Below are 21,424 nucleotides of genomic sequence, written 5' to 3'. Positions count from 1 at the left end.
TTTTTCTTGATTTCTTTCAATGAATCCGTTAAATTAAGAAACAAAAATCTATAACATATATAAATATTCAATTATCAACATTACAAGGTTATGACTAAGACAAATTGTTTTAACTGCTGTTATTCCCTATAAACATGCATTTTAGATTGCAACACATTTGAGAACTCAAAAAAACAAATAATGGTAAATTTCTTAGTTACCCTCTTTAAGGAGTGTCCTCGTCCTCAAACGTCATCTTCGGTTTCACACCTACAGTAAATTATAACATCTATGTACTTGTTCAAGCCTATCACAAATTTACTTTCCCTATTAAATTTCAAGAACTCAATCAAGATCCCAACCACTCCGAAGAAATCAATATTTGCCGACTTTTAATCAACTTTAAGAATGTGATAGTTAAGAAATATAATTGTACATGATATAATAATAATGTTCTGAATGAACCAAAAATAAATAATCTCAAACAACATATTGTAGCTATCCTTCCCATATTTTTCTATTCAATGTACATAGAGTTGAGTTTGATCCATTTCATATAAATCTCCATTCCGTACAAGTGATGTTTTCATTTAAAGGGGAAGCCGAGGAGGGAGAGGGAAACCAATCTTTTGGATAAATTGGACGAATTTGGTAATAAAACTAAATGAAAAGGAAGATGTTAGGGGAATTTGCATACAGTTGTATCATCAATAAGTTTTAACACCGAAATGGGCAAAACGTTGATAATTTAGCGAGATTTCATATATATTTGTCGACGATATGTATTAAATCGTTAATCAGTTGGTAGTCCGCCGGTGCTGATGGTTCCCTTTACCGACAGATATATAATTAGTTTTAGTTTTAATTAGTTTTAAGGATTTTATTTTCCCTTATTAACAATTAAAACAAATTTATATTAGGTATGATGTCAACCACCGGTCCAAATATGACAAATTTGCTACTTTTGATTTGCCAGACGTATAGAAAAAAAAACCCACCGCTCCTGCCCTTGTCCAGAAGAATAATGTTAGTTGGCACGCGTCAATAGATATTGGTGCATCCATTAGCCATCATGACATCCTTCAGTAACAAGGATGGTTCCTATTGAAAACTGTCAACGCAGCCACACCTCTCTATATAAACGATATCAGTACTACTTCTCACAAACATAACATCTCTCTCTCTCTCTCTCTCTCTCTCTCTCTCTCTCCATACAAACAATAATGGCAAAGTCGAACTCTAATCTTTGTGCAGTTGTTCTTTTAATATCAATTCTAATAGTAGCAGCATCAGCAGGGAGTTTTTACGATGACATGGACATCAGTTTTGGGGGTGAACGTGCTAAAATTCTGAATGGAGGTCAGGATCTTTCACTTTCACTCGACCAATACTCTGGATCGGGTTTCCAGTCGAAGCACGAGTACCTGTTTGGAAGGTTCGACATGCAACTCAAACTAGTACCAGGCAATTCTGCTGGCACCGTCACCACATTCTACGTGAGTACCATCGATCGGTTCCAATCTTGAATTTCATATCTGAATTAAATATATATATTGTGATCACTCATTTGTATTAATCTTTTAAAGGCTGATAATAACCATGTCTTTGTATTAAATCACATTAGTTGTCATCACAAGGTGCGGGTCACGATGAGATCGACTTCGAGTTCTTGGGCAACTCCACGGGAAACCCTTACACAATTCACACCAATGTGTATTCACAAGGGAAAGGAAACAAAGAACAGCAGTTCCACCTTTGGTTTGACCCTACCGCAGCCTTCCACACCTATACCATCGTATGGAACAGTCTAAGAATTATGTAAGTCACGCATCCAACATAAACATTAATTGGTTCTCTTCCTTTCTCATGTTTTTCTGCTGTTCCTATATAAAGCTCTTTGTCTCTTCAGTTTCTTGATAGATAACATACCAGTAAGGGTGTTCAATAACAATGATGCTGCTGGAGTCCCATTTCCCAAGAGCCAACCCATGAGGGTTTATGCCAGCCTGTGGAACGCGGATGACTGGGCAACCCAAGGTGGGCGTGTGAAGACCGACTGGACTAATGCGCCTTTCACCGCGTTATACAGGAAATTCAATGCCAATGCCAAAAAAGTTGGTCCCAATTCAGTATCTACAAGCTCAATAAATGATGACCAGTCATGGAGTACCCAAGGACTTGATGCAGCTGGCCGAAATAGGATCCGATGGGTGCAAACCAAGCACATGATCTACAACTACTGCAACGACCGCAAACGGTTTCCCAATGGTATTTCAGCGGAATGCAAGACCTCTAGATTCCTTTAAGCCTGCTTACTAACTTGATATCCATATTTTTTATTCTTTATTGATCGATTTCTGATCTTCATGATTATTTATTCTTTGATTCATTGTAAACATTCAAATTGAAAATACAAATAAATACACAAGTATAAGATTCCATGTACACTTTAAAAACGCATTGTCTAACAGCACACTACAATAATTGAAATATCTTTTTCGTTCATATCTAATTATATAGTTTAGTTGGTCAAAATCGAAAGTCATTAGTAAAAACATTATAATTTCTAAAATCCTTTTTTTTTCGACACTACATACAAACTTCATTATGTGTAGAATTAACAACAAAAAATGATCCTAGAGGTCTATCATTGTTTTCGATAGGAAACATTGTATGTGGAAGAAATGGCTAAAGTCTCGTATGCCTTAGTTAATTGTAACTTCATGTATATATGATACGTTATGCACTAGATCTTAAATTGTAATGTAGTGGGAGGCGGTAGCAGGTTTATGTCAAATACAAGAAAAAAATTAGGAAGGGATGAAGTGGTCGTTATGCTATTTGAAAAGCACTTATGTGGTTACCTTACCTTTCAGAAGAAAGAAACTAGTCATAGAAGGCTTCAGTGATGTAGATAAGAGATGTTCTAGATATTTAGGGAAAACCATAACAGGGTTTTTGTATACCATTGCGGGTATAACCATCAGTTGGATATCCACACTTTGGAAAGAGTATTCATCTATTAACCATAGAAGCATAATGAATGGAAATTGAAAAAATTATCCTTAGAACTTATTTGGTTGAAAATTTTCATATATTTGGGCAAAAAAAGACTGTGTCCTACTTTATTAAAACCATAGTGCATTTCACCTTTCAAAGAATCTAATCATTCATGATAGAACAAAGTATGTGTAGATGAAGTAACGGTTTATCAAACAATCAATTAGCCATTGGACTCGGAACCCAAAGAAGATCCTTGGTACTAAGAATCTAGTAGACATGTTTTCCAAGGCAATCATGATACAGAAGTTGAATCTATGTAAAGCGTCAATTGGTTTCTAGATACTTGGAAAGATAGTTGGAAAGAAGGAAGGCCTATAGAGAGATGTGGTTAACAAAGATTAAGTTTAGGTGGCAGAAGATTGGTTGATTATTTTCCACCTGGGATATTGTGAGTTGAGGAGCCTGATCTTTCTTTCAACCACATTGTCGCTATGAAGACAAAGGAAAGGGCTCCTATTACTGAGTTGCTACAACGAAAGACTTCTCGGTAACTTTAGGTGTAAGTTGTACTAAAAAGATTAAAAAGTACTATCACTACTAAAAAACAGCACTTTAATGGCATGCGAACCATGGCACACAATGATTTATGATACATAAAACTCCCCGTGATACTCCAACTACCCGATGAATTGGTTATTCCTAAACGAGTCATGAAGGGTGTAACGAACATATTCTGTCTCCACATTGGATCAAGAACAGGGTCAGAAGGATCAAAAACTGCTAATTCATACAGGGCCATAGAACCGGCCCAACCAGCAACCAAAGCTGTATGCATTATATGAAAAGAAAGCAAGCATCCGGGATCATTCAATACAACGGTATGAACACGATACGAAGGCAAACCCATGAAAATACCCCTTGATGAAAGAAAAAAGACACTACATAACTTTATTGCATTGGAAATATACTATGGCTATGTGATGGACCCCCTCTTTAGTGGATTATTTCAACGCAAGGGTTCAGCTCTCCCAAAATTTGAAGCATTTAGGAGACAAACTTTTGCGTGCCCTAAAATTAATGTCACAAAACAACATTGAGGGTACCTATCAAAAAAAGTATGTCGTATAAGCATGTCATTTTGTAAGTTTTCATGAGGAATGACACACGTTTCCCATCCTTTAATAACTAGCGGGGGGGGGGGGGGGGGGTGGGTTGAAAACCCGAAAATATTAAAAAACCTCGGCGCCTTGTTCTCTAATCACCTCCCATTCGTCATTTTGATGTCTATGATGCGTCTCCTCCTTCTTCTGTACAAACATCATCCGAAGAAAACCCAATGACATTTCGCGGTTGTGCATCTCCCTTTCTTCTTTTTGCAGCTCTACAAAATGTTTAGGTTTATAGGGTTCATTAAATCTCGTCCTTTACACACATCATTTATTATTCTCTCTTTCTTATTCATTAACACTCGTTCTCTCATGACTCCTGTGACTTGGCCGCCTAAAATCTTTCCTCCATTGTGCAGCTGTCTTTGCCGGAGTCCAGGTCGTTACCGGAGACTAGAGTGAACATTGATGTCGCCTAAGCCTCAGCGAGCCTCCAATGTACCGGATCTCTCTCTCTCTCTCTAACTTGGTAATAACTTATTCGTTTTATAAGTATATTATTTTTTTAAACTTTTTAGGTTTGAAATATTGATTATGATTGGAAATTGTTTTCATTTGTTACAAAATCCAATTGTTACTTTGTAATTAGATTGATGATTTTTTTTTGATGATTTAGTGTTAGCGTTCTTAATTTTCCTTTTGGTTTGTGCTTTCTAATACGAAAAAGATTATAGATAGTTTATTTTCATGGAATGTTTGCTTTTGCTTGCTAAATTTTCTGTAGGGGAGTTTGTAAATGTATGGTATTACTATGCATTTAGCAAATCGATTCTCCATTTTATTACCATCCTGAAATAGAAGATAAAACTATGTAGGTTGTTATACATGTTATTTGTATTAATAAAAGTTGTGATAACTTAGAAGATGAATCCATGAAAGCTAAAATGGTGACTTTTATGTAACCCATTAAAGAAATAAGAAACCTTTTTTTTTAATAATCTTGCGTTATTTAATTTGCAACCATTTGGACTCTTGGTAAATTAAATGAAAGTGGAAAAGAATCTTGGAGCAATGAAGGAGAAACACACGTGACTGTCATTGATGGAATCTCTAGTCGAATCAAACATTTATTCATTTAGTATTATATCACTTGCTATTAGTTTTTGAGTATTGTTTTTTTATAGAGAGGAGGCAACTGGGGTAACTGGATCTCTTGCAATAGGTGTAGCATACTTTGGTGTCATCAAATCGACCAAAAAATGGATTGAAGAAACACATGTGAATCTTAGAGGTCCCTAGGCTAATATGGAAAGATAAAGGACCAAAGGGACTATATAAAGGATCGGTTGGGTCTCATGTTTCAATTGTTGCGTTTGAGGTAGGTGAATTGGTCTGAATACAAGTCTTAATCGGAGATGGTGTATTGTTAGGGGAATTGATAAGATATGATGAAATAGTTTTTGTATTACATTTATTTAAACATGGGAATGATTATTATTATTTGACATACTATATCTTTTTAAATGGATTGTCTTTTTTTTTTTTTTTTAATGATATGCTATTTTATATTTTGAGACAATAATTGTCATCTAATTTGGAAATTATTAAATCCATTTAAAAAAATATTTTTTTAAAACCTTTAAAATTGTCTTTCTTTATGACACGAGCTTTAATGATACGCACTGTGTGCGTAAATGCGCGTCGTAAGGTTACGACACATAAATGCGTGCGGTCTTCCTTTATGATAGGCCCTTCATTGACACGCATTTGCGTGTCATATGTATCCTTCTATGACACGCAATTCTTGTCATTAAAGGATATTTTTCTATTAGTGTATTTATCTAAAAATTAAGGTCCAGAATTTTAACTTTGTTACAGAAGATGCAAGCACAAATGAAAACTTAATAAAAATACAATAATTGCATATTAGGCTCAAATAGACTGCAACATATAAGTTTTAACACCAAAATGGGTAAAAATGTGCTAAATCAGGAAGATTTCATATATATTTGTCGATGATTTGTATTAAATCCTTAATGAACTGGAAGCCAACGTTGAATAGCTAATAATGCTTGTATGTATTTATACATTTGAGACATGCATAACTATTAGATGTCGGTTTGAAACTAAATATCATGTTGTTTTGAGACTAATCTAATGTTTTGTTACTATAGTTTCAATCTCTCGTGTAAATATGTGTTATGTTCACTGGTAGATACATGTTCATCCCATTCATGATACCATTTTTTTCTTGGTTTTTTTCAATAAATCCGTTAAATTTAAGAAAAAAACTATAACAAATATAAATATTCAGTTATCACCATTAAATGGTAATTTCTTATGTAGCCTCTTTAAAGAGGTTCCTCGTCCTCAAACGACATCTTCAATTTCACACCTATAGTAAATTGCAGTCACAACATCAATCCTATGATGAATTTACTTTCCCTTCCAAATTTCAAGAAATCAGTCAAGATCCCAACCTTTTCTTTTTATGATAACTTTTAATTAACATTAAGAATGTGATTGCTAAAAATATAATTGTACATAATATAATAATGGATAAAGTATAATGAATTAAGAATAAATAATCTTGAAAAACAAATTGTAGGTTTCCTTCCTATATTTCTTTATTTAATACAAGTAGAGTTGCATTTGATCCATTTCTTATAAATCTCTTATTCGTGCAAGTGATGCTTTCATTTAAAGGGAAAACCGAGGAAGGAGAGGGAAATCACAATTTTAGATTAATTGATTGAATTTAGTAATGAAACTTAATGAAAAGAAGATCTTTGGGGGAATTTGCATCCGGTTTTATCATCATTAAGTGTTACCACCGAAATAGGTAAAAAAGTTGGTAATTTAGTGAGATTTCATATGTGTTTGTCGATGAGATTGTTACTTGAGGAGTCTGGTGTTCCTTTCCATTTCATGGTCGCTATAGAGACAAAGCATGGACTCCTGTTGCGGAGTGGCTTCAAGGAAAGACTTCATAATAACTTTAGGTGTAAGTTGTACTAAAAAGATAAACAAGTACTATTTGTGTTAAAACTATAGTCTAGAATTTAACTTTGTTATAGAACATGCGAGCAAATATGAAAACTAAAACGAAATACAATAATTGCATATTGGGCTCAAATAGACATCAACATATAAGTGTTAACACCTAAACAGGTACAAATTTGCTATATTAGCGGGATTTTATATATATTTGTTTATGATCTTTACTAAATCGTTGATCAATTAGAAGTCTATCATTATTGGTTCCCTTCACAAATGGATATATAGGTATATATTTATATATATGAGACATATGTAACTACTATATTTTGGTTTGACACTAAATATCATGTTTTCAGACTAATGTAATGTTTTGTTACGATAATTTCAATCCTCGTGTAGATATCCATTATGTTCGCATGGTAGATAAATGTTCATCCCATTGATGATACCATTTTTTTCTTGATTTCTTTCAATGAATCCGTTAAATTAAGAAACAAAAATCTATAACATATATAAATATTCAATTATCAACATTACAAGGTTATGACTAAGACAAATTGTTTTAACTGCTGTTATTCCCTATAAACATGCATTTTAGATTGCAACACATTTGAGAACTCAAAAAAACAAATAATGGTAAATTTCTTAGTTACCCTCTTTAAGGAGTGTCCTCGTCCTCAAACGTCATCTTCGGTTTCACACCTACAGTAAATTATAACATCTATGTACTTGTTCAAGCCTATCACAAATTTACTTTCCCTATTAAATTTCAAGAACTCAATCAAGATCCCAACCACTCCGAAGAAATCAATATTTGCCGACTTTTAATCAACTTTAAGAATGTGATAGTTAAGAAATATAATTGTACATGATATAATAATAATGTTCTGAATGAACCAAAAATAAATAATCTCAAACAACATATTGTAGCTATCCTTCCCATATTTTTCTATTCAATGTACATAGAGTTGAGTTTGATCCATTTCATATAAATCTCCATTCCGTACAAGTGATGTTTTCATTTAAAGGGGAAGCCGAGGAGGGAGAGGGAAACCAATCTTTTGGATAAATTGGACGAATTTGGTAATAAAACTAAATGAAAAGGAAGATGTTAGGGGAATTTGCATACAGTTGTATCATCAATAAGTTTTAACACCGAAATGGGCAAAACGTTGATAATTTAGCGAGATTTCATATATATTTGTCGACGATATGTATTAAATCGTTAATCAGTTGGTAGTCCGCCGGTGCTGATGGTTCCCTTTACCGACAGATATATAATTAGTTTTAGTTTTAATTAGTTTTAAGGATTTTATTTTCCCTTATTAACAATTAAAACAAATTTATATTAGGTATGATGTCAACCACCGGTCCAAATATGACAAATTTGCTACTTTTGATTTGCCAGACGTATAGAAAAAAAAACCCACCGCTCCTGCCCTTGTCCAGAAGAATAATGTTAGTTGGCACGCGTCAATAGATATTGGTGCATCCATTAGCCATCATGACATCCTTCAGTAACAAGGATGGTTCCTATTGAAAACTGTCAACGCAGCCACACCTCTCTATATAAACGATATCAGTACTACTTCTCACAAACATAACATCTCTCTCTCTCTCTCTCTCTCTCTCTCTCTCTCCATACAAACAATAATGGCAAAGTCGAACTCTAATCTTTGTGCAGTTGTTCTTTTAATATCAATTCTAATAGTAGCAGCATCAGCAGGGAGTTTTTACGATGACATGGACATCAGTTTTGGGGGTGAACGTGCTAAAATTCTGAATGGAGGTCAGGATCTTTCACTTTCACTCGACCAATACTCTGGATCGGGTTTCCAGTCGAAGCACGAGTACCTGTTTGGAAGGTTCGACATGCAACTCAAACTAGTACCAGGCAATTCTGCTGGCACCGTCACCACATTCTACGTGAGTACCATCGATCGGTTCCAATCTTGAATTTCATATCTGAATTAAATATATATATTGTGATCACTCATTTGTATTAATCTTTTAAAGGCTGATAATAACCATGTCTTTGTATTAAATCACATTAGTTGTCATCACAAGGTGCGGGTCACGATGAGATCGACTTCGAGTTCTTGGGCAACTCCACGGGAAACCCTTACACAATTCACACCAATGTGTATTCACAAGGGAAAGGAAACAAAGAACAGCAGTTCCACCTTTGGTTTGACCCTACCGCAGCCTTCCACACCTATACCATCGTATGGAACAGTCTAAGAATTATGTAAGTCACGCATCCAACATAAACATTAATTGGTTCTCTTCCTTTCTCATGTTTTTCTGCTGTTCCTATATAAAGCTCTTTGTCTCTTCAGTTTCTTGATAGATAACATACCAGTAAGGGTGTTCAATAACAATGATGCTGCTGGAGTCCCATTTCCCAAGAGCCAACCCATGAGGGTTTATGCCAGCCTGTGGAACGCGGATGACTGGGCAACCCAAGGTGGGCGTGTGAAGACCGACTGGACTAATGCGCCTTTCACCGCGTTATACAGGAAATTCAATGCCAATGCCAAAAAAGTTGGTCCCAATTCAGTATCTACAAGCTCAATAAATGATGACCAGTCATGGAGTACCCAAGGACTTGATGCAGCTGGCCGAAATAGGATCCGATGGGTGCAAACCAAGCACATGATCTACAACTACTGCAATGACCGCAAACGGTTTCCCAATGGTATTTCAGCGGAATGCAAGACCTCTAGATTCCTTTAAGCCTGCTTACTAACTTGATATCCATATTTTTTATTCTTTATTGATCGATTTCTGATCTTCATGATTATTTATTCTTTGATTCATTGTAAACATTCAAATTGAAAATACAAATAAATACACAAGTATAAGATTCCATGTACACTTTAAAAACGCATTGTCTAACAGCACACTACAATAATTGAAATATCTTTTTCGTTCATATCTAATTATATAGTTTAGTTGGTCAAAATCGAAAGTCATTAGTAAAAACATTATAATTTCTAAAATCCTTTTTTTTTCGACACTACATACAAACTTCATTATGTGTAGAATTAACAACAAAAAATGATCCTAGAGGTCTATCATTGTTTTCGATAGGAAACATTGTATGTGGAAGAAATGGCTAAAGTCTCGTATGCCTTAGTTAATTGTAACTTCATGTATATATGATACGTTATGCACTAGATCTTAAATTGTAATGTAGTGGGAGGCGGTAGCAGGTTTATGTCAAATACAAGAAAAAAATTAGGAAGGGATGAAGTGGTCGTTATGCTATTTGAAAAGCACTTATGTGGTTACCTTACCTTTCAGAAGAAAGAAACTAGTCATAGAAGGCTTCAGTGATGTAGATAAGAGATGTTCTAGATATTTAGGGAAAACCATAACAGGGTTTTTGTATACCATTGCGGGTATAACCATCAGTTGGATATCCACACTTTGGAAAGAGTATTCATCTATTAACCATAGAAGCATAATGAATGGAAATTGAAAAAATTATCCTTAGAACTTATTTGGTTGAAAATTTTCATATATTTGGGCAAAAAAAGACTGTGTCCTACTTTATTAAAACCATAGTGCATTTCACCTTTCAAAGAATCTAATCATTCATGATAGAACAAAGTATGTGTAGATGAAGTAACGGTTTATCAAACAATCAATTAGCCATTGGACTCGGAACCCAAAGAAGATCCTTGGTACTAAGAATCTAGTAGACATGTTTTCCAAGGCAATCATGATACAGAAGTTGAATCTATGTAAAGCGTCAATTGGTTTCTAGATACTTGGAAAGATAGTTGGAAAGAAGGAAGGCCTATAGAGAGATGTGGTTAACAAAGATTAAGTTTAGGTGGCAGAAGATTGGTTGATTATTTTCCACCTGGGATATTGTGAGTTGAGGAGCCTGATCTTTCTTTCAACCACATTGTCGCTATGAAGACAAAGGAAAGGGCTCCTATTACTGAGTTGCTACAACGAAAGACTTCTCGGTAACTTTAGGTGTAAGTTGTACTAAAAAGATTAAAAAGTACTATCACTACTAAAAAACAGCACTTTAATGGCATGCGAACCATGGCACACAATGATTTATGATACATAAAACTCCCCGTGATACTCCAACTACCCGATGAATTGGTTATTCCTAAACGAGTCATGAAGGGTGTAACGAACATATTCTGTCTCCACATTGGATCAAGAACAGGGTCAGAAGGATCAAAAACTGCTAATTCATACAGGGCCATAGAACCGGCCCAACCAGCAACCAAAGCTGTATGCATTATATGAAAAGAAAGCAAGCATCCGGGATCATTCAATACAACGGTATGAACACGATACGAAGGCAAACCCATGAAAATACCCCTTGATGAAAGAAAAAAGACACTACATAACTTTATTGCATTGGAAATATACTATGGCTATGTGATGGACCCCCTCTTTAGTGGATTATTTCAACGCAAGGGTTCAGCTCTCCCAAAATTTGAAGCATTTAGGAGACAAACTTTTGCGTGCCCTAAAATTAATGTCACAAAACAACATTGAGGGTACCTATCAAAAAAAGTATGTCGTATAAGCATGTCATTTTGTAAGTTTTCATGAGGAATGACACACGTTTCCCATCCTTTAATAACTAGCGGGGGGGGGGGGGGGTGGGTTGAAAACCCGAAAATATTAAAAAACCTCGGCGCCTTGTTCTCTAATCACCTCCCATTCGTCATTTTGATGTCTATGATGCGTCTCCTCCTTCTTCTGTACAAACATCATCCGAAGAAAACCCAATGACATTTCGCGGTTGTGCATCTCCCTTTCTTCTTTTTGCAGCTCTACAAAATGTTTAGGTTTATAGGGTTCATTAAATCTCGTCCTTTACACACATCATTTATTATTCTCTCTTTCTTATTCATTAACACTCGTTCTCTCATGACTCCTGTGACTTGGCCGCCTAAAATCTTTCCTCCATTGTGCAGCTGTCTTTGCCGGAGTCCAGGTCGTTACCGGAGACTAGAGTGAACATTGATGTCGCCTAAGCCTCAGCGAGCCTCCAATGTACCGGATCTCTCTCTCTCTCTCTAACTTGGTAATAACTTATTCGTTTTATAAGTATATTATTTTTTTAAACTTTTTAGGTTTGAAATATTGATTATGATTGGAAATTGTTTTCATTTGTTACAAAATCCAATTGTTACTTTGTAATTAGATTGATGATTTTTTTTTGATGATTTAGTGTTAGCGTTCTTAATTTTCCTTTTGGTTTGTGCTTTCTAATACGAAAAAGATTATAGATAGTTTATTTTCATGGAATGTTTGCTTTTGCTTGCTAAATTTTCTGTAGGGGAGTTTGTAAATGTATGGTATTACTATGCATTTAGCAAATCGATTCTCCATTTTATTACCATCCTGAAATAGAAGATAAAACTATGTAGGTTGTTATACATGTTATTTGTATTAATAAAAGTTGTGATAACTTAGAAGATGAATCCATGAAAGCTAAAATGGTGACTTTTATGTAACCCATTAAAGAAATAAGAAACCTTTTTTTTAATAATCTTGCTTTATTTAATTTGCAACCATTTGGACTCTTGGTAAATTAAATGAAAGTGGAAAAGAATCTTGGAGCAATGAAGGAGAAACACACGTGACTGTCATTGATGGAATCTCTAGTCGAATCAAACATTTATTCATTTAGTATTATATCACTTGCTATTAGTTTTTGAGTATTGTTTTTTTATAGAGAGGAGGCAACTGGGGTAACTGGATCTCTTGCAATAGGTGTAGCATACTTTGGTGTCATCAAATCGACCAAAAAATGGATTGAAGAAACACATGTGAATCTTAGAGGTCCCTAGGCTAATATGGAAAGATAAAGGACCAAAGGGACTATATAAAGGATCGGTTGGGTCTCATGTTTCAATTGTTGCGTTTGAGGTAGGTGAATTGGTCTGAATACAAGTCTTAATCGGAGATGGTGTATTGTTAGGGGAATTGATAAGATATGATGAAATAGTTTTTGTATTACATTTATTTAAACATGGGAATGATTATTATTATTTGACATACTATATCTTTTTAAATGGATTGTCTTTTTTTTTTTTTTTAATGATATGCTATTTTATATTTTGAGACAATAATTGTCATCTAATTTGGAAATTATTAAATCCATTTAAAAAAATATTTTTTTAAAACCTTTAAAATTGTCTTTCTTTATGACACGAGCTTTAATGATACGCACTGTGTGTCGTAAATGCGCGTCGTAAGGTTACGACACATAAATGCGTGCGGTCTTCCTTTATGATAGGCCCTTCATTGACACGCATTTGCGTGTCATATGTATCCTTCTATGACACGCAATTCTTGTCATTAAAGGATATTTTTCTATTAGTGTATTTATCTAAAAATTAAGGTCCAGAATTTTAACTTTGTTACAGAAGATGCAAGCACAAATGAAAACTTAATAAAAATACAATAATTGCATATTAGGCTCAAATAGACTGCAACATATAAGTTTTAACACCAAAATGGGTAAAAATGTGCTAAATCAGGAAGATTTCATATATATTTGTCGATGATTTGTATTAAATCCTTAATGAACTGGAAGCCAACGTTGAATAGCTAATAATGCTTGTATGTATTTATACATTTGAGACATGCATAACTATTAGATGTCGGTTTGAAACTAAATATCATGTTGTTTTGAGACTAATCTAATGTTTTGTTACTATAGTTTCAATCTCTCGTGTAAATATGTGTTATGTTCACTGGTAGATACATGTTCATCCCATTCATGATACCATTTTTTTCTTGGTTTTTTTCAATAAATCCGTTAAATTTAAGAAAAAAACTATAACAAATATAAATATTCAGTTATCACCATTAAATGGTAATTTCTTATGTAGCCTCTTTAAAGAGGTTCCTCGTCCTCAAACGACATCTTCAATTTCACACCTATAGTAAATTGCAGTCACAACATCAATCCTATGATGAATTTACTTTCCCTTCCAAATTTCAAGAAATCAGTCAAGATCCCAACCTTTTCTTTTTATGATAACTTTTAATTAACATTAAGAATGTGATTGCTAAAAATATAATTGTACATAATATAATAATGGATAAAGTATAATGAATTAAGAATAAATAATCTTGAAAAACAAATTGTAGGTTTCCTTCCTATATTTCTTTATTTAATACAAGTAGAGTTGCATTTGATCCATTTCTTATAAATCTCTTATTCGTGCAAGTGATGCTTTCATTTAAAGGGAAAACCGAGGAAGGAGAGGGAAATCACAATTTTAGATTAACTGATTGAATTTAGTAATGAAACTTAATGAAAAGAAGATCTTTGGGGGAATTTGCATCCGGTTTTATCATCATTAAGTGTTACCACCGAAATAGGTAAAAAAGTTGGTAATTTAGTGAGATTTCATATGTGTTTGTCGATGAGATTGTTACTTGAGGAGTCTGGTGTTCCTTTCCATTTCATGGTCGCTATAGAGACAAAGCATGGACTCCTGTTGCGGAGTGGCTTCAAGGAAAGACTTCATAATAACTTTAGGTGTAAGTTGTACTAAAAAGATAAACAAGTACTATTTGTGTTAAAACTATAGTCTAGAATTTAACTTTGTTATAGAACATGCGAGCAAATATGAAAACTAAAACGAAATACAATAATTGCATATTGGGCTCAAATAGACATCAACATATAAGTGTTAACACCTAAACAGGTACAAATTTGCTATATTAGCGGGATTTTATATATCTTTGTTTATGATCTTTACTAAATCGTTGATCAATTAGAAGTCTATCATTATTGGTTCCCTTCACAAATGGATATATAGGTATATATTTATATATATGAGACATATGTAACTACTATATTTTGGTTTGACACTAAATATCATGTTGTTTTCAGACTAATGTAATGTTTTGTTACGATAATTTCAATCCTCGTGTAGATATCCATTATGTTCGCATGGTAGATAAATGTTCATCCCATTGATGATACCATTTTTTTCTTGATTTCTTTCAATGAATCCGTTAAATTAAGAAACAAAAATCTATAACATATATAAATATTCAATTATCAACATTACAAGGTTATGACTAAGACAAATTGTTTTAACTGCTGTTATTCCCTATAAACATGCATTTTAGATTGCAACACATTTGAGAACTCAAAAAAACAAATAATGGTAAATTTCTTAGTTACCCTCTTTAAGGAGTGTCCTCGTCCTCAAACGTCATCTTCGGTTTCACACCTACAGTAAATTATAACATCTATGTACTTGTTCAAGCCTATCACAAATTTACTTTCCCTATTAAATTTCAAGAACTCAATCAAGATCCCAACCACTCCGAAGAAATCAATATTTGCCGACTTTTAATCAACTTTAAGAATGTGATAGTTAAGAAATATAATTGTACATGATATAATAATAATGTTCTGAATGAACCAAAAATAAATAATCTCAAACAACATATTGTAGCTATCCTTCCCATATTTTTCTATTCAATGTACATAGAGTTGAGTTTGATCCATTTCATATAAATCTCCATTCCGTACAAGTGATGTTTTCATTTAAAGGGGAAGCCGAGGAGGGAGAGGGAAACCAATCTTTTGGATAAATTGGACGAATTTGGTAATAAAACTAAATGAAAAGGAAGATGTTAGGGGAATTTGCATACAGTTGTATCATCAATAAGTTTTAACACCGAAATGGGCAAAACGTTGATAATTTAGCGAGATTTCATATATATTTGTCGACGATATGTATTAAATCGTTAATCAGTTGGTAGTCCGCCGGTGCTGATGGTTCCCTTTACCGACAGATATATAATTAGTTTTAGTTTTAATTAGTTTTAAGGATTTTATTTTCCCTTATTAACAATTAAAACAAATTTATATTAGGTATGATGTCAACCACCGGTCCAAATATGACAAATTTGCTACTTTTGATTTGCCAGACGTATAGAAAAAAAAACCCACCGCTCCTGCCCTTGTCCAGAAGAATAATGTTAGTTGGCACGCGTCAATAGATATTGGTGCATCCATTAGCCATCATGACATCCTTCAGTAACAAGGATGGTTCCTATTGAAAACTGTCAACGCAGCCACACCTCTCTATATAAACGATATCAGTACTACTTCTCACAAACATAACATCTCTCTCTCTCTCTCTCTCTCTCTCTCCATACAAACAATAATGGCAAAGTCGAACTCTAATCTTTGTGCAGTTGTTCTTTTAATATCAATTCTAATAGTAGCAGTATCAGCAGGGAGTTTTTACGATGACATGGACATCAGTTTTGGGGGTGAACGTGCTAAAATTCTGAATGGAGGTCAGGATCTTTCACTTTCACTCGACCAATACTCTGGATCGGGTTTCCAGTCGAAGCACGAGTACCTGTTTGGAAGGTTCGACATGCAACTCAAACTAGTACCAGGCAATTCTGCTGGCACCGTCACCACATTCTACGTGAGTACCATCGATCGGTTCCAATCTTGAATTTCATATCTGAATTAAATATATATATTGTGATCACTCATTTGTATTAATCTTTTAAAGGCTGATAATAACCATGTCTTTGTATTAAATCACATTAGTTGTCATCACAAGGTGCGGGTCACGATGAGATCGACTTCGAGTTCTTGGGCAACTCCACGGGAAACCCTTACACAATTCACACCAATGTGTATTCACAAGGGAAAGGAAACAAAGAACAGCAGTTCCACCTTTGGTTTGACCCTACCGCAGCCTTCCACACCTATACCATCGTATGGAACAGTCTAAGAATTATGTAAGTCACGCATCCAACATAAACATTAATTGGTTCTCTTCCTTTCTCATGTTTTTCTGCTGTTCCTATATAAAGCTCTTTGTCTCTTCAGTTTCTTGATAGATAACATACCAGTAAGGGTGTTCAATAACAATGATGCTGCTGGAGTCCCATTTCCCAAGAGCCAACCCATGAGGGTTTATGCCAGCCTGTGGAACGCGGATGACTGGGCAACCCAAGGTGGGCGTGTGAAGACCGACTGGACTAATGCGCCTTTCACCGCGTTATACAGGAAATTCAATGCCAATGCCAAAAAAGTTGGTCCCAATTCAGTATCTACAAGCTCAATAAATGATGACCAGTCATGGAGTACCCAAGGACTTGATGCAGCTGGCCGAAATAGGATCCGATGGGTGCAAACCAAGCACATGATCTACAACTACTGCAACGACCGCAAACGGTTTCCCAATGGTATTTCAGCGGAATGCAAGACCTCTAGATTCCTTTAAGCCTGCTTACTAACTTGATATCCATATTTTTTATTCTTTATTGATCGATTTCTGATCTTCATGATTATTTATTCTTTGATTCATTGTAAACATTCAAATTGAAAATACAAATAAATACACAAGTATAAGATTCCATGTACACTTTAAAAACGCATTGTCTAACAGCACACTACAATAATTGAAATATCTTTTTCGTTCATATCTAATTATATAGTTTAGTTGGTCAAAATCGAAAGTCATTAGTAAAAACATTATAATTTCTAAAATCCTTTTTTTTTCGACACTACATACAAACTTCATTATGTGTAGAATTAACAACAAAAAATGATCCTAGAGGTCTATCATTGTTTTCGATAGGAAACATTGTATGTGGAAGAAATGGCTAAAGTCTCGTATGCCTTAGTTAATTGTAACTTCATGTATATATGATACGTTATGCACTAGATCTTAAATTGTAATGTAGTGGGAGGCGGTAGCAGGTTTATGTCAAATACAAGAAAAAAATTAGGAAGGGATGAAGTGGTCGTTATGCTATTTGAAAAGCACTTATGTGGTTACCTTACCTTTCAGAAGAAAGAAACTAGTCATAGAAGGCTTCAGTGATGTAGATAAGAGATGTTCTAGATATTTAGGGAAAACCATAACAGGGTTTTTGTATACCATTGCGGGTATAACCATCAGTTGGATATCCACACTTTGGAAAGAGTATTCATCTATTAACCATAGAAGCATAATGAATGGAAATTGAAAAAATTATCCTTAGAACTTATTTGGATGAAAATTTTCATATATTTGGGCAAAAAAAGACTGTGTCCTACTTTATTAAAACCATAGTGCATTTCACCTTTCAAAGAATCTAATCATTCATGATAGAACAAAGTATGTGTAGATGAAGTAACGGTTTATCAAACAATCAATTAGCCATTGGACTCGGAACCCAAAGAAGATCCTTGGTACTAAGAATCTAGTAGACATGTTTTCCAAGGCAATCATGATACATAAGTTGAATCTATGTAAAGCGTCAATTGGTTTCTAGATACTTGGAAAGATAGTTGGAAAGAAGGAAGGCCTATAGAGAGATGTGGTTAACAAAGATTAAGTTTAGGTGGCAGAAGATTGGTTGATTATTTTCCACCTGGGATATTGTGAGTTGAGGAGCCTGATCTTTCTTTCAACCACATTGTCGCTATGAAGAAAAAGGAAAGGGCTCCTATTACTGAGTTGCTACAACGAAAGACTTCTCGGTAACTTTAGGTGTAAGTTGTACTAAAAAGATTAAAAAGTACTATCACTACTAAAAAACAGCACTTTAATGGCATGCGAACCATGGCACACAATGATTTATGATACATAAAACTCCCCGTGATACTCCAACTACCCGATGAATTGGTTATTCCTAAACGAGTCATGAAGGGTGTAACGAACATATTCTGTCTCCACATTGGATCAAGAACAGGGTCAGAAGGATCAAAAACTGCTAATTCATACAGGGCCATAGAACCGGCCCAACCAGCAACCAAAGCTGTATGCATTATATGAAAAGAAAGCAAGCATCCGGGATCATTCAATACAACGGTATGAACACGATACGAAGGCAAACCCATGAAAATACCCCTTGATGAAAGAAAAAAGACACTACATAACTTTATTGCATTGGAAATATACTATGGCTATGTGATGGACCCCCTCTTTAGTGGATTATTTCAACGCAAGGGTTCAGCTCTCCCAAAATTTGAAGCATTTAGGAGACAAACTTTTGCGTGCCCTAAAATTAATGTCACAAAACAACATTGAGGGTACCTATCAAAAAAAGTATGTCGTATAAGCATGTCATTTTGTAAGTTTTCATGAGGAATGACACACGTTTCCCATCCTTTAATAACTAGCGGGGGGGGGGGGGGGGGGGGTTGAAAACCCGAAAATATTAAAAAACCTCGGCGCCTTGTTCTCTAATCACCTCCCATTCGTCATTTTGATGTCTATGATGCGTCTCCTCCTTCTTCTGTACAAACATCATCCGAAGAAAACCCAATGACATTTCGCCGTTGTGCATCTCCCTTTCTTCTTTTTGCAGCTCTACAAAATGTTTAGGTTTATAGGGTTCATTAAATCTCGTCCTTTACACACATCATTTATTATTCTCTCTTTCTTATTCATTAACACTCGTTCTCTCATGACTCCTGTGACTTGGCCGCCTAAAATCTTTCCTCCATTGTGCAGCTGTCTTTGCCGGAGTCCAGGTCGTTACTGGAGACTAGAGTGAACATTGATGTCGCCTAAGCCTCAGCGAGCCTCCAATGTACCGGATCTCTCTCTCTCTCTCTCTAACTTGGTAATAACTTATTCGTTTTATAAGTATATTATTTTTTTAAACTTTTTAGGTTTGAAATATTGATTATGATTGGAAATTGTTTTCATTTGTTACAAAATCCAATTGTTACTTTGTAATTAGATTGATGATTTTTTTTTGATGATTTAGTGTTAGCGTTCTTAATTTTCCTTTTGGTTTGTGCTTTCTAATACGAAAAAGATTATAGATAGTTTATTTTCATGGAATGTTTGCTTTTGCTTGCTAAATTTTCTGTAGGGGAGTTTGTAAATGTATGGTATTACTATGCATTTAGCAAATCGATTCTCCATTTTATTACCATCCTGAAATAGAAGATAAAACTATGTAGGTTGTTATACATGTTATTTGTATTAATAAAAGTTGTGATAACTTAGAAGATGAATCCATGAAAGCTAAAATGGTGACTTTTATGTAACCCATTAAAGAAATAAGAAACCTTTTTTTTAATAATCTTGCTTTATTTAATTTGCAACCATTTGGACTCTTGGTAAATTAAATGAAAGTGGAAAAGAATCTTGGAGCAATGAAGGAGAAACACACGTGACTGTCATTGATGGAATCTCTAGTCGAATCAAACATTTATTCATTTAGTATTATATCACTTGCTATTAGTTTTTGAGTATTGTTTTTTTTATAGAGAGGAGGCAACTGGGGTAACTGGATCTCTTGCAATAGGTGTAGCATACTTTGGTGTCATCAAATCGACCAAAAAATGGATTGAAGAAACACATGTGAATCTTAGAGGTCCCTAGGCTAATATGGAAAGATAATGGACCAAAGGGACTATATAAAGGATCGGTTGGGTCTCATGTTTCAATTGTTGCGTTTGAGGTAGGTGAATTGGTCTGAATACAAGTCTTAATCGGAGATGGTGTATTGTTAGGGGAATTGATAAGATATGATGAAATAGTTTTTGTATTACATTTATTTAAACATGGGAATGATTATTATTATTTGACATACTATATCTTTTTAAATGGATTGTCTTTTTTTTTTTTTTTAATGATATGCTATTTTATATTTTGAGACAATAATTGTCATCTAATTTGGAAATTATTAAATCCATTTAAAAAAATATTTTTTTAAAACCTTTAAAATTGTCTTTCTTTATGACACGAGCTTTAATGATACGCACTGTGTGCGTAAATGCGCGTCGTAAGGTTACGACACATAAATGCGTGCGGTCTTCCTTTATGATAGGCCCTTCATTGACACGCATTTGCGTGTCATATGTATCCTTCTATGACACGCAATTCTTGTCATTAAAGGATATTTTTCTATTAGTGTATTTATCTAAAAATTAAGGTCCAGAATTTTAACTTTGTTACAGAAGATGCAAGCACAAATGAAAACTTAATAAAAATACAATAATTGCATATTAGGCTCAAATAGACTGCAACATATAAGTTTTAACACCAAAATGGGTAAAAATGTGCTAAATCAGGAAGATTTCATATATATTTGTCGATGATTTGTATTAAATCCTTAATGAACTGGAAGCCAACGTTGAATAGCTAATAATGCTTGTATGTATTTATACATTTGAGACATGCATAACTATTAGATGTCGGTTTGAAACTAAATATCATGTTGTTTTGAGACTAATCTAATGTTTTGTTACTATAGTTTCAATCTCTCGTGTAAATATGTGTTATGTTCACTGGTAGATACATGTTCATCCCATTCATGATACCATTTTTTTCTTGGTTTTTTTCAAT

General features: G+C 34.3%; 1 protein-coding gene and 2 pseudogenes across 1 annotated transcript; all 3 read left to right on the top strand.

Moving 5' to 3' along the window:
* The first annotated feature begins 1,168 nt into the window (after positions 1 to 1,168).
* On the top strand, positions 1,169 to 2,424 carry LOC145061325 (xyloglucan endotransglucosylase protein 1-like; annotated as a pseudogene).
* A 6,283-nt stretch (positions 2,425 to 8,707) lies between these two features.
* Positions 8,708 to 10,009, top strand: LOC145061370 (xyloglucan endotransglucosylase protein 1-like; annotated as a pseudogene).
* A 6,236-nt stretch (positions 10,010 to 16,245) lies between these two features.
* LOC145061298 (xyloglucan endotransglucosylase protein 1-like) lies at positions 16,246 to 17,495 on the top strand. Its single transcript, XM_079008736.1, has 3 exons — positions 16,246 to 16,546; positions 16,675 to 16,868; positions 16,960 to 17,495. The coding sequence occupies exons 1-3, from the start codon at positions 16,274 to 16,276 to the stop codon at positions 17,354 to 17,356; spliced, it is 864 nt and encodes a 287-aa protein (XP_078864862.1). The 5' UTR covers positions 16,246 to 16,273; the 3' UTR covers positions 17,357 to 17,495.
* The last annotated feature ends 3,929 nt before the right edge of the window (positions 17,496 to 21,424 follow it).

The sequence above is a fragment of the Lactuca serriola genome, chromosome 7, assembly GCF_051521515.1.
Source record: "Lactuca serriola cultivar US96UC23 chromosome 7, Lser_US96UC23_V15, whole genome shotgun sequence".
NCBI classification, from domain to species: domain Eukaryota; kingdom Viridiplantae; phylum Streptophyta; class Magnoliopsida; order Asterales; family Asteraceae; genus Lactuca; species Lactuca serriola.
The sequence above is the reverse complement of the archived record's forward strand: the minus strand, read 5'-3'. Positions and strand labels throughout refer to the sequence as shown.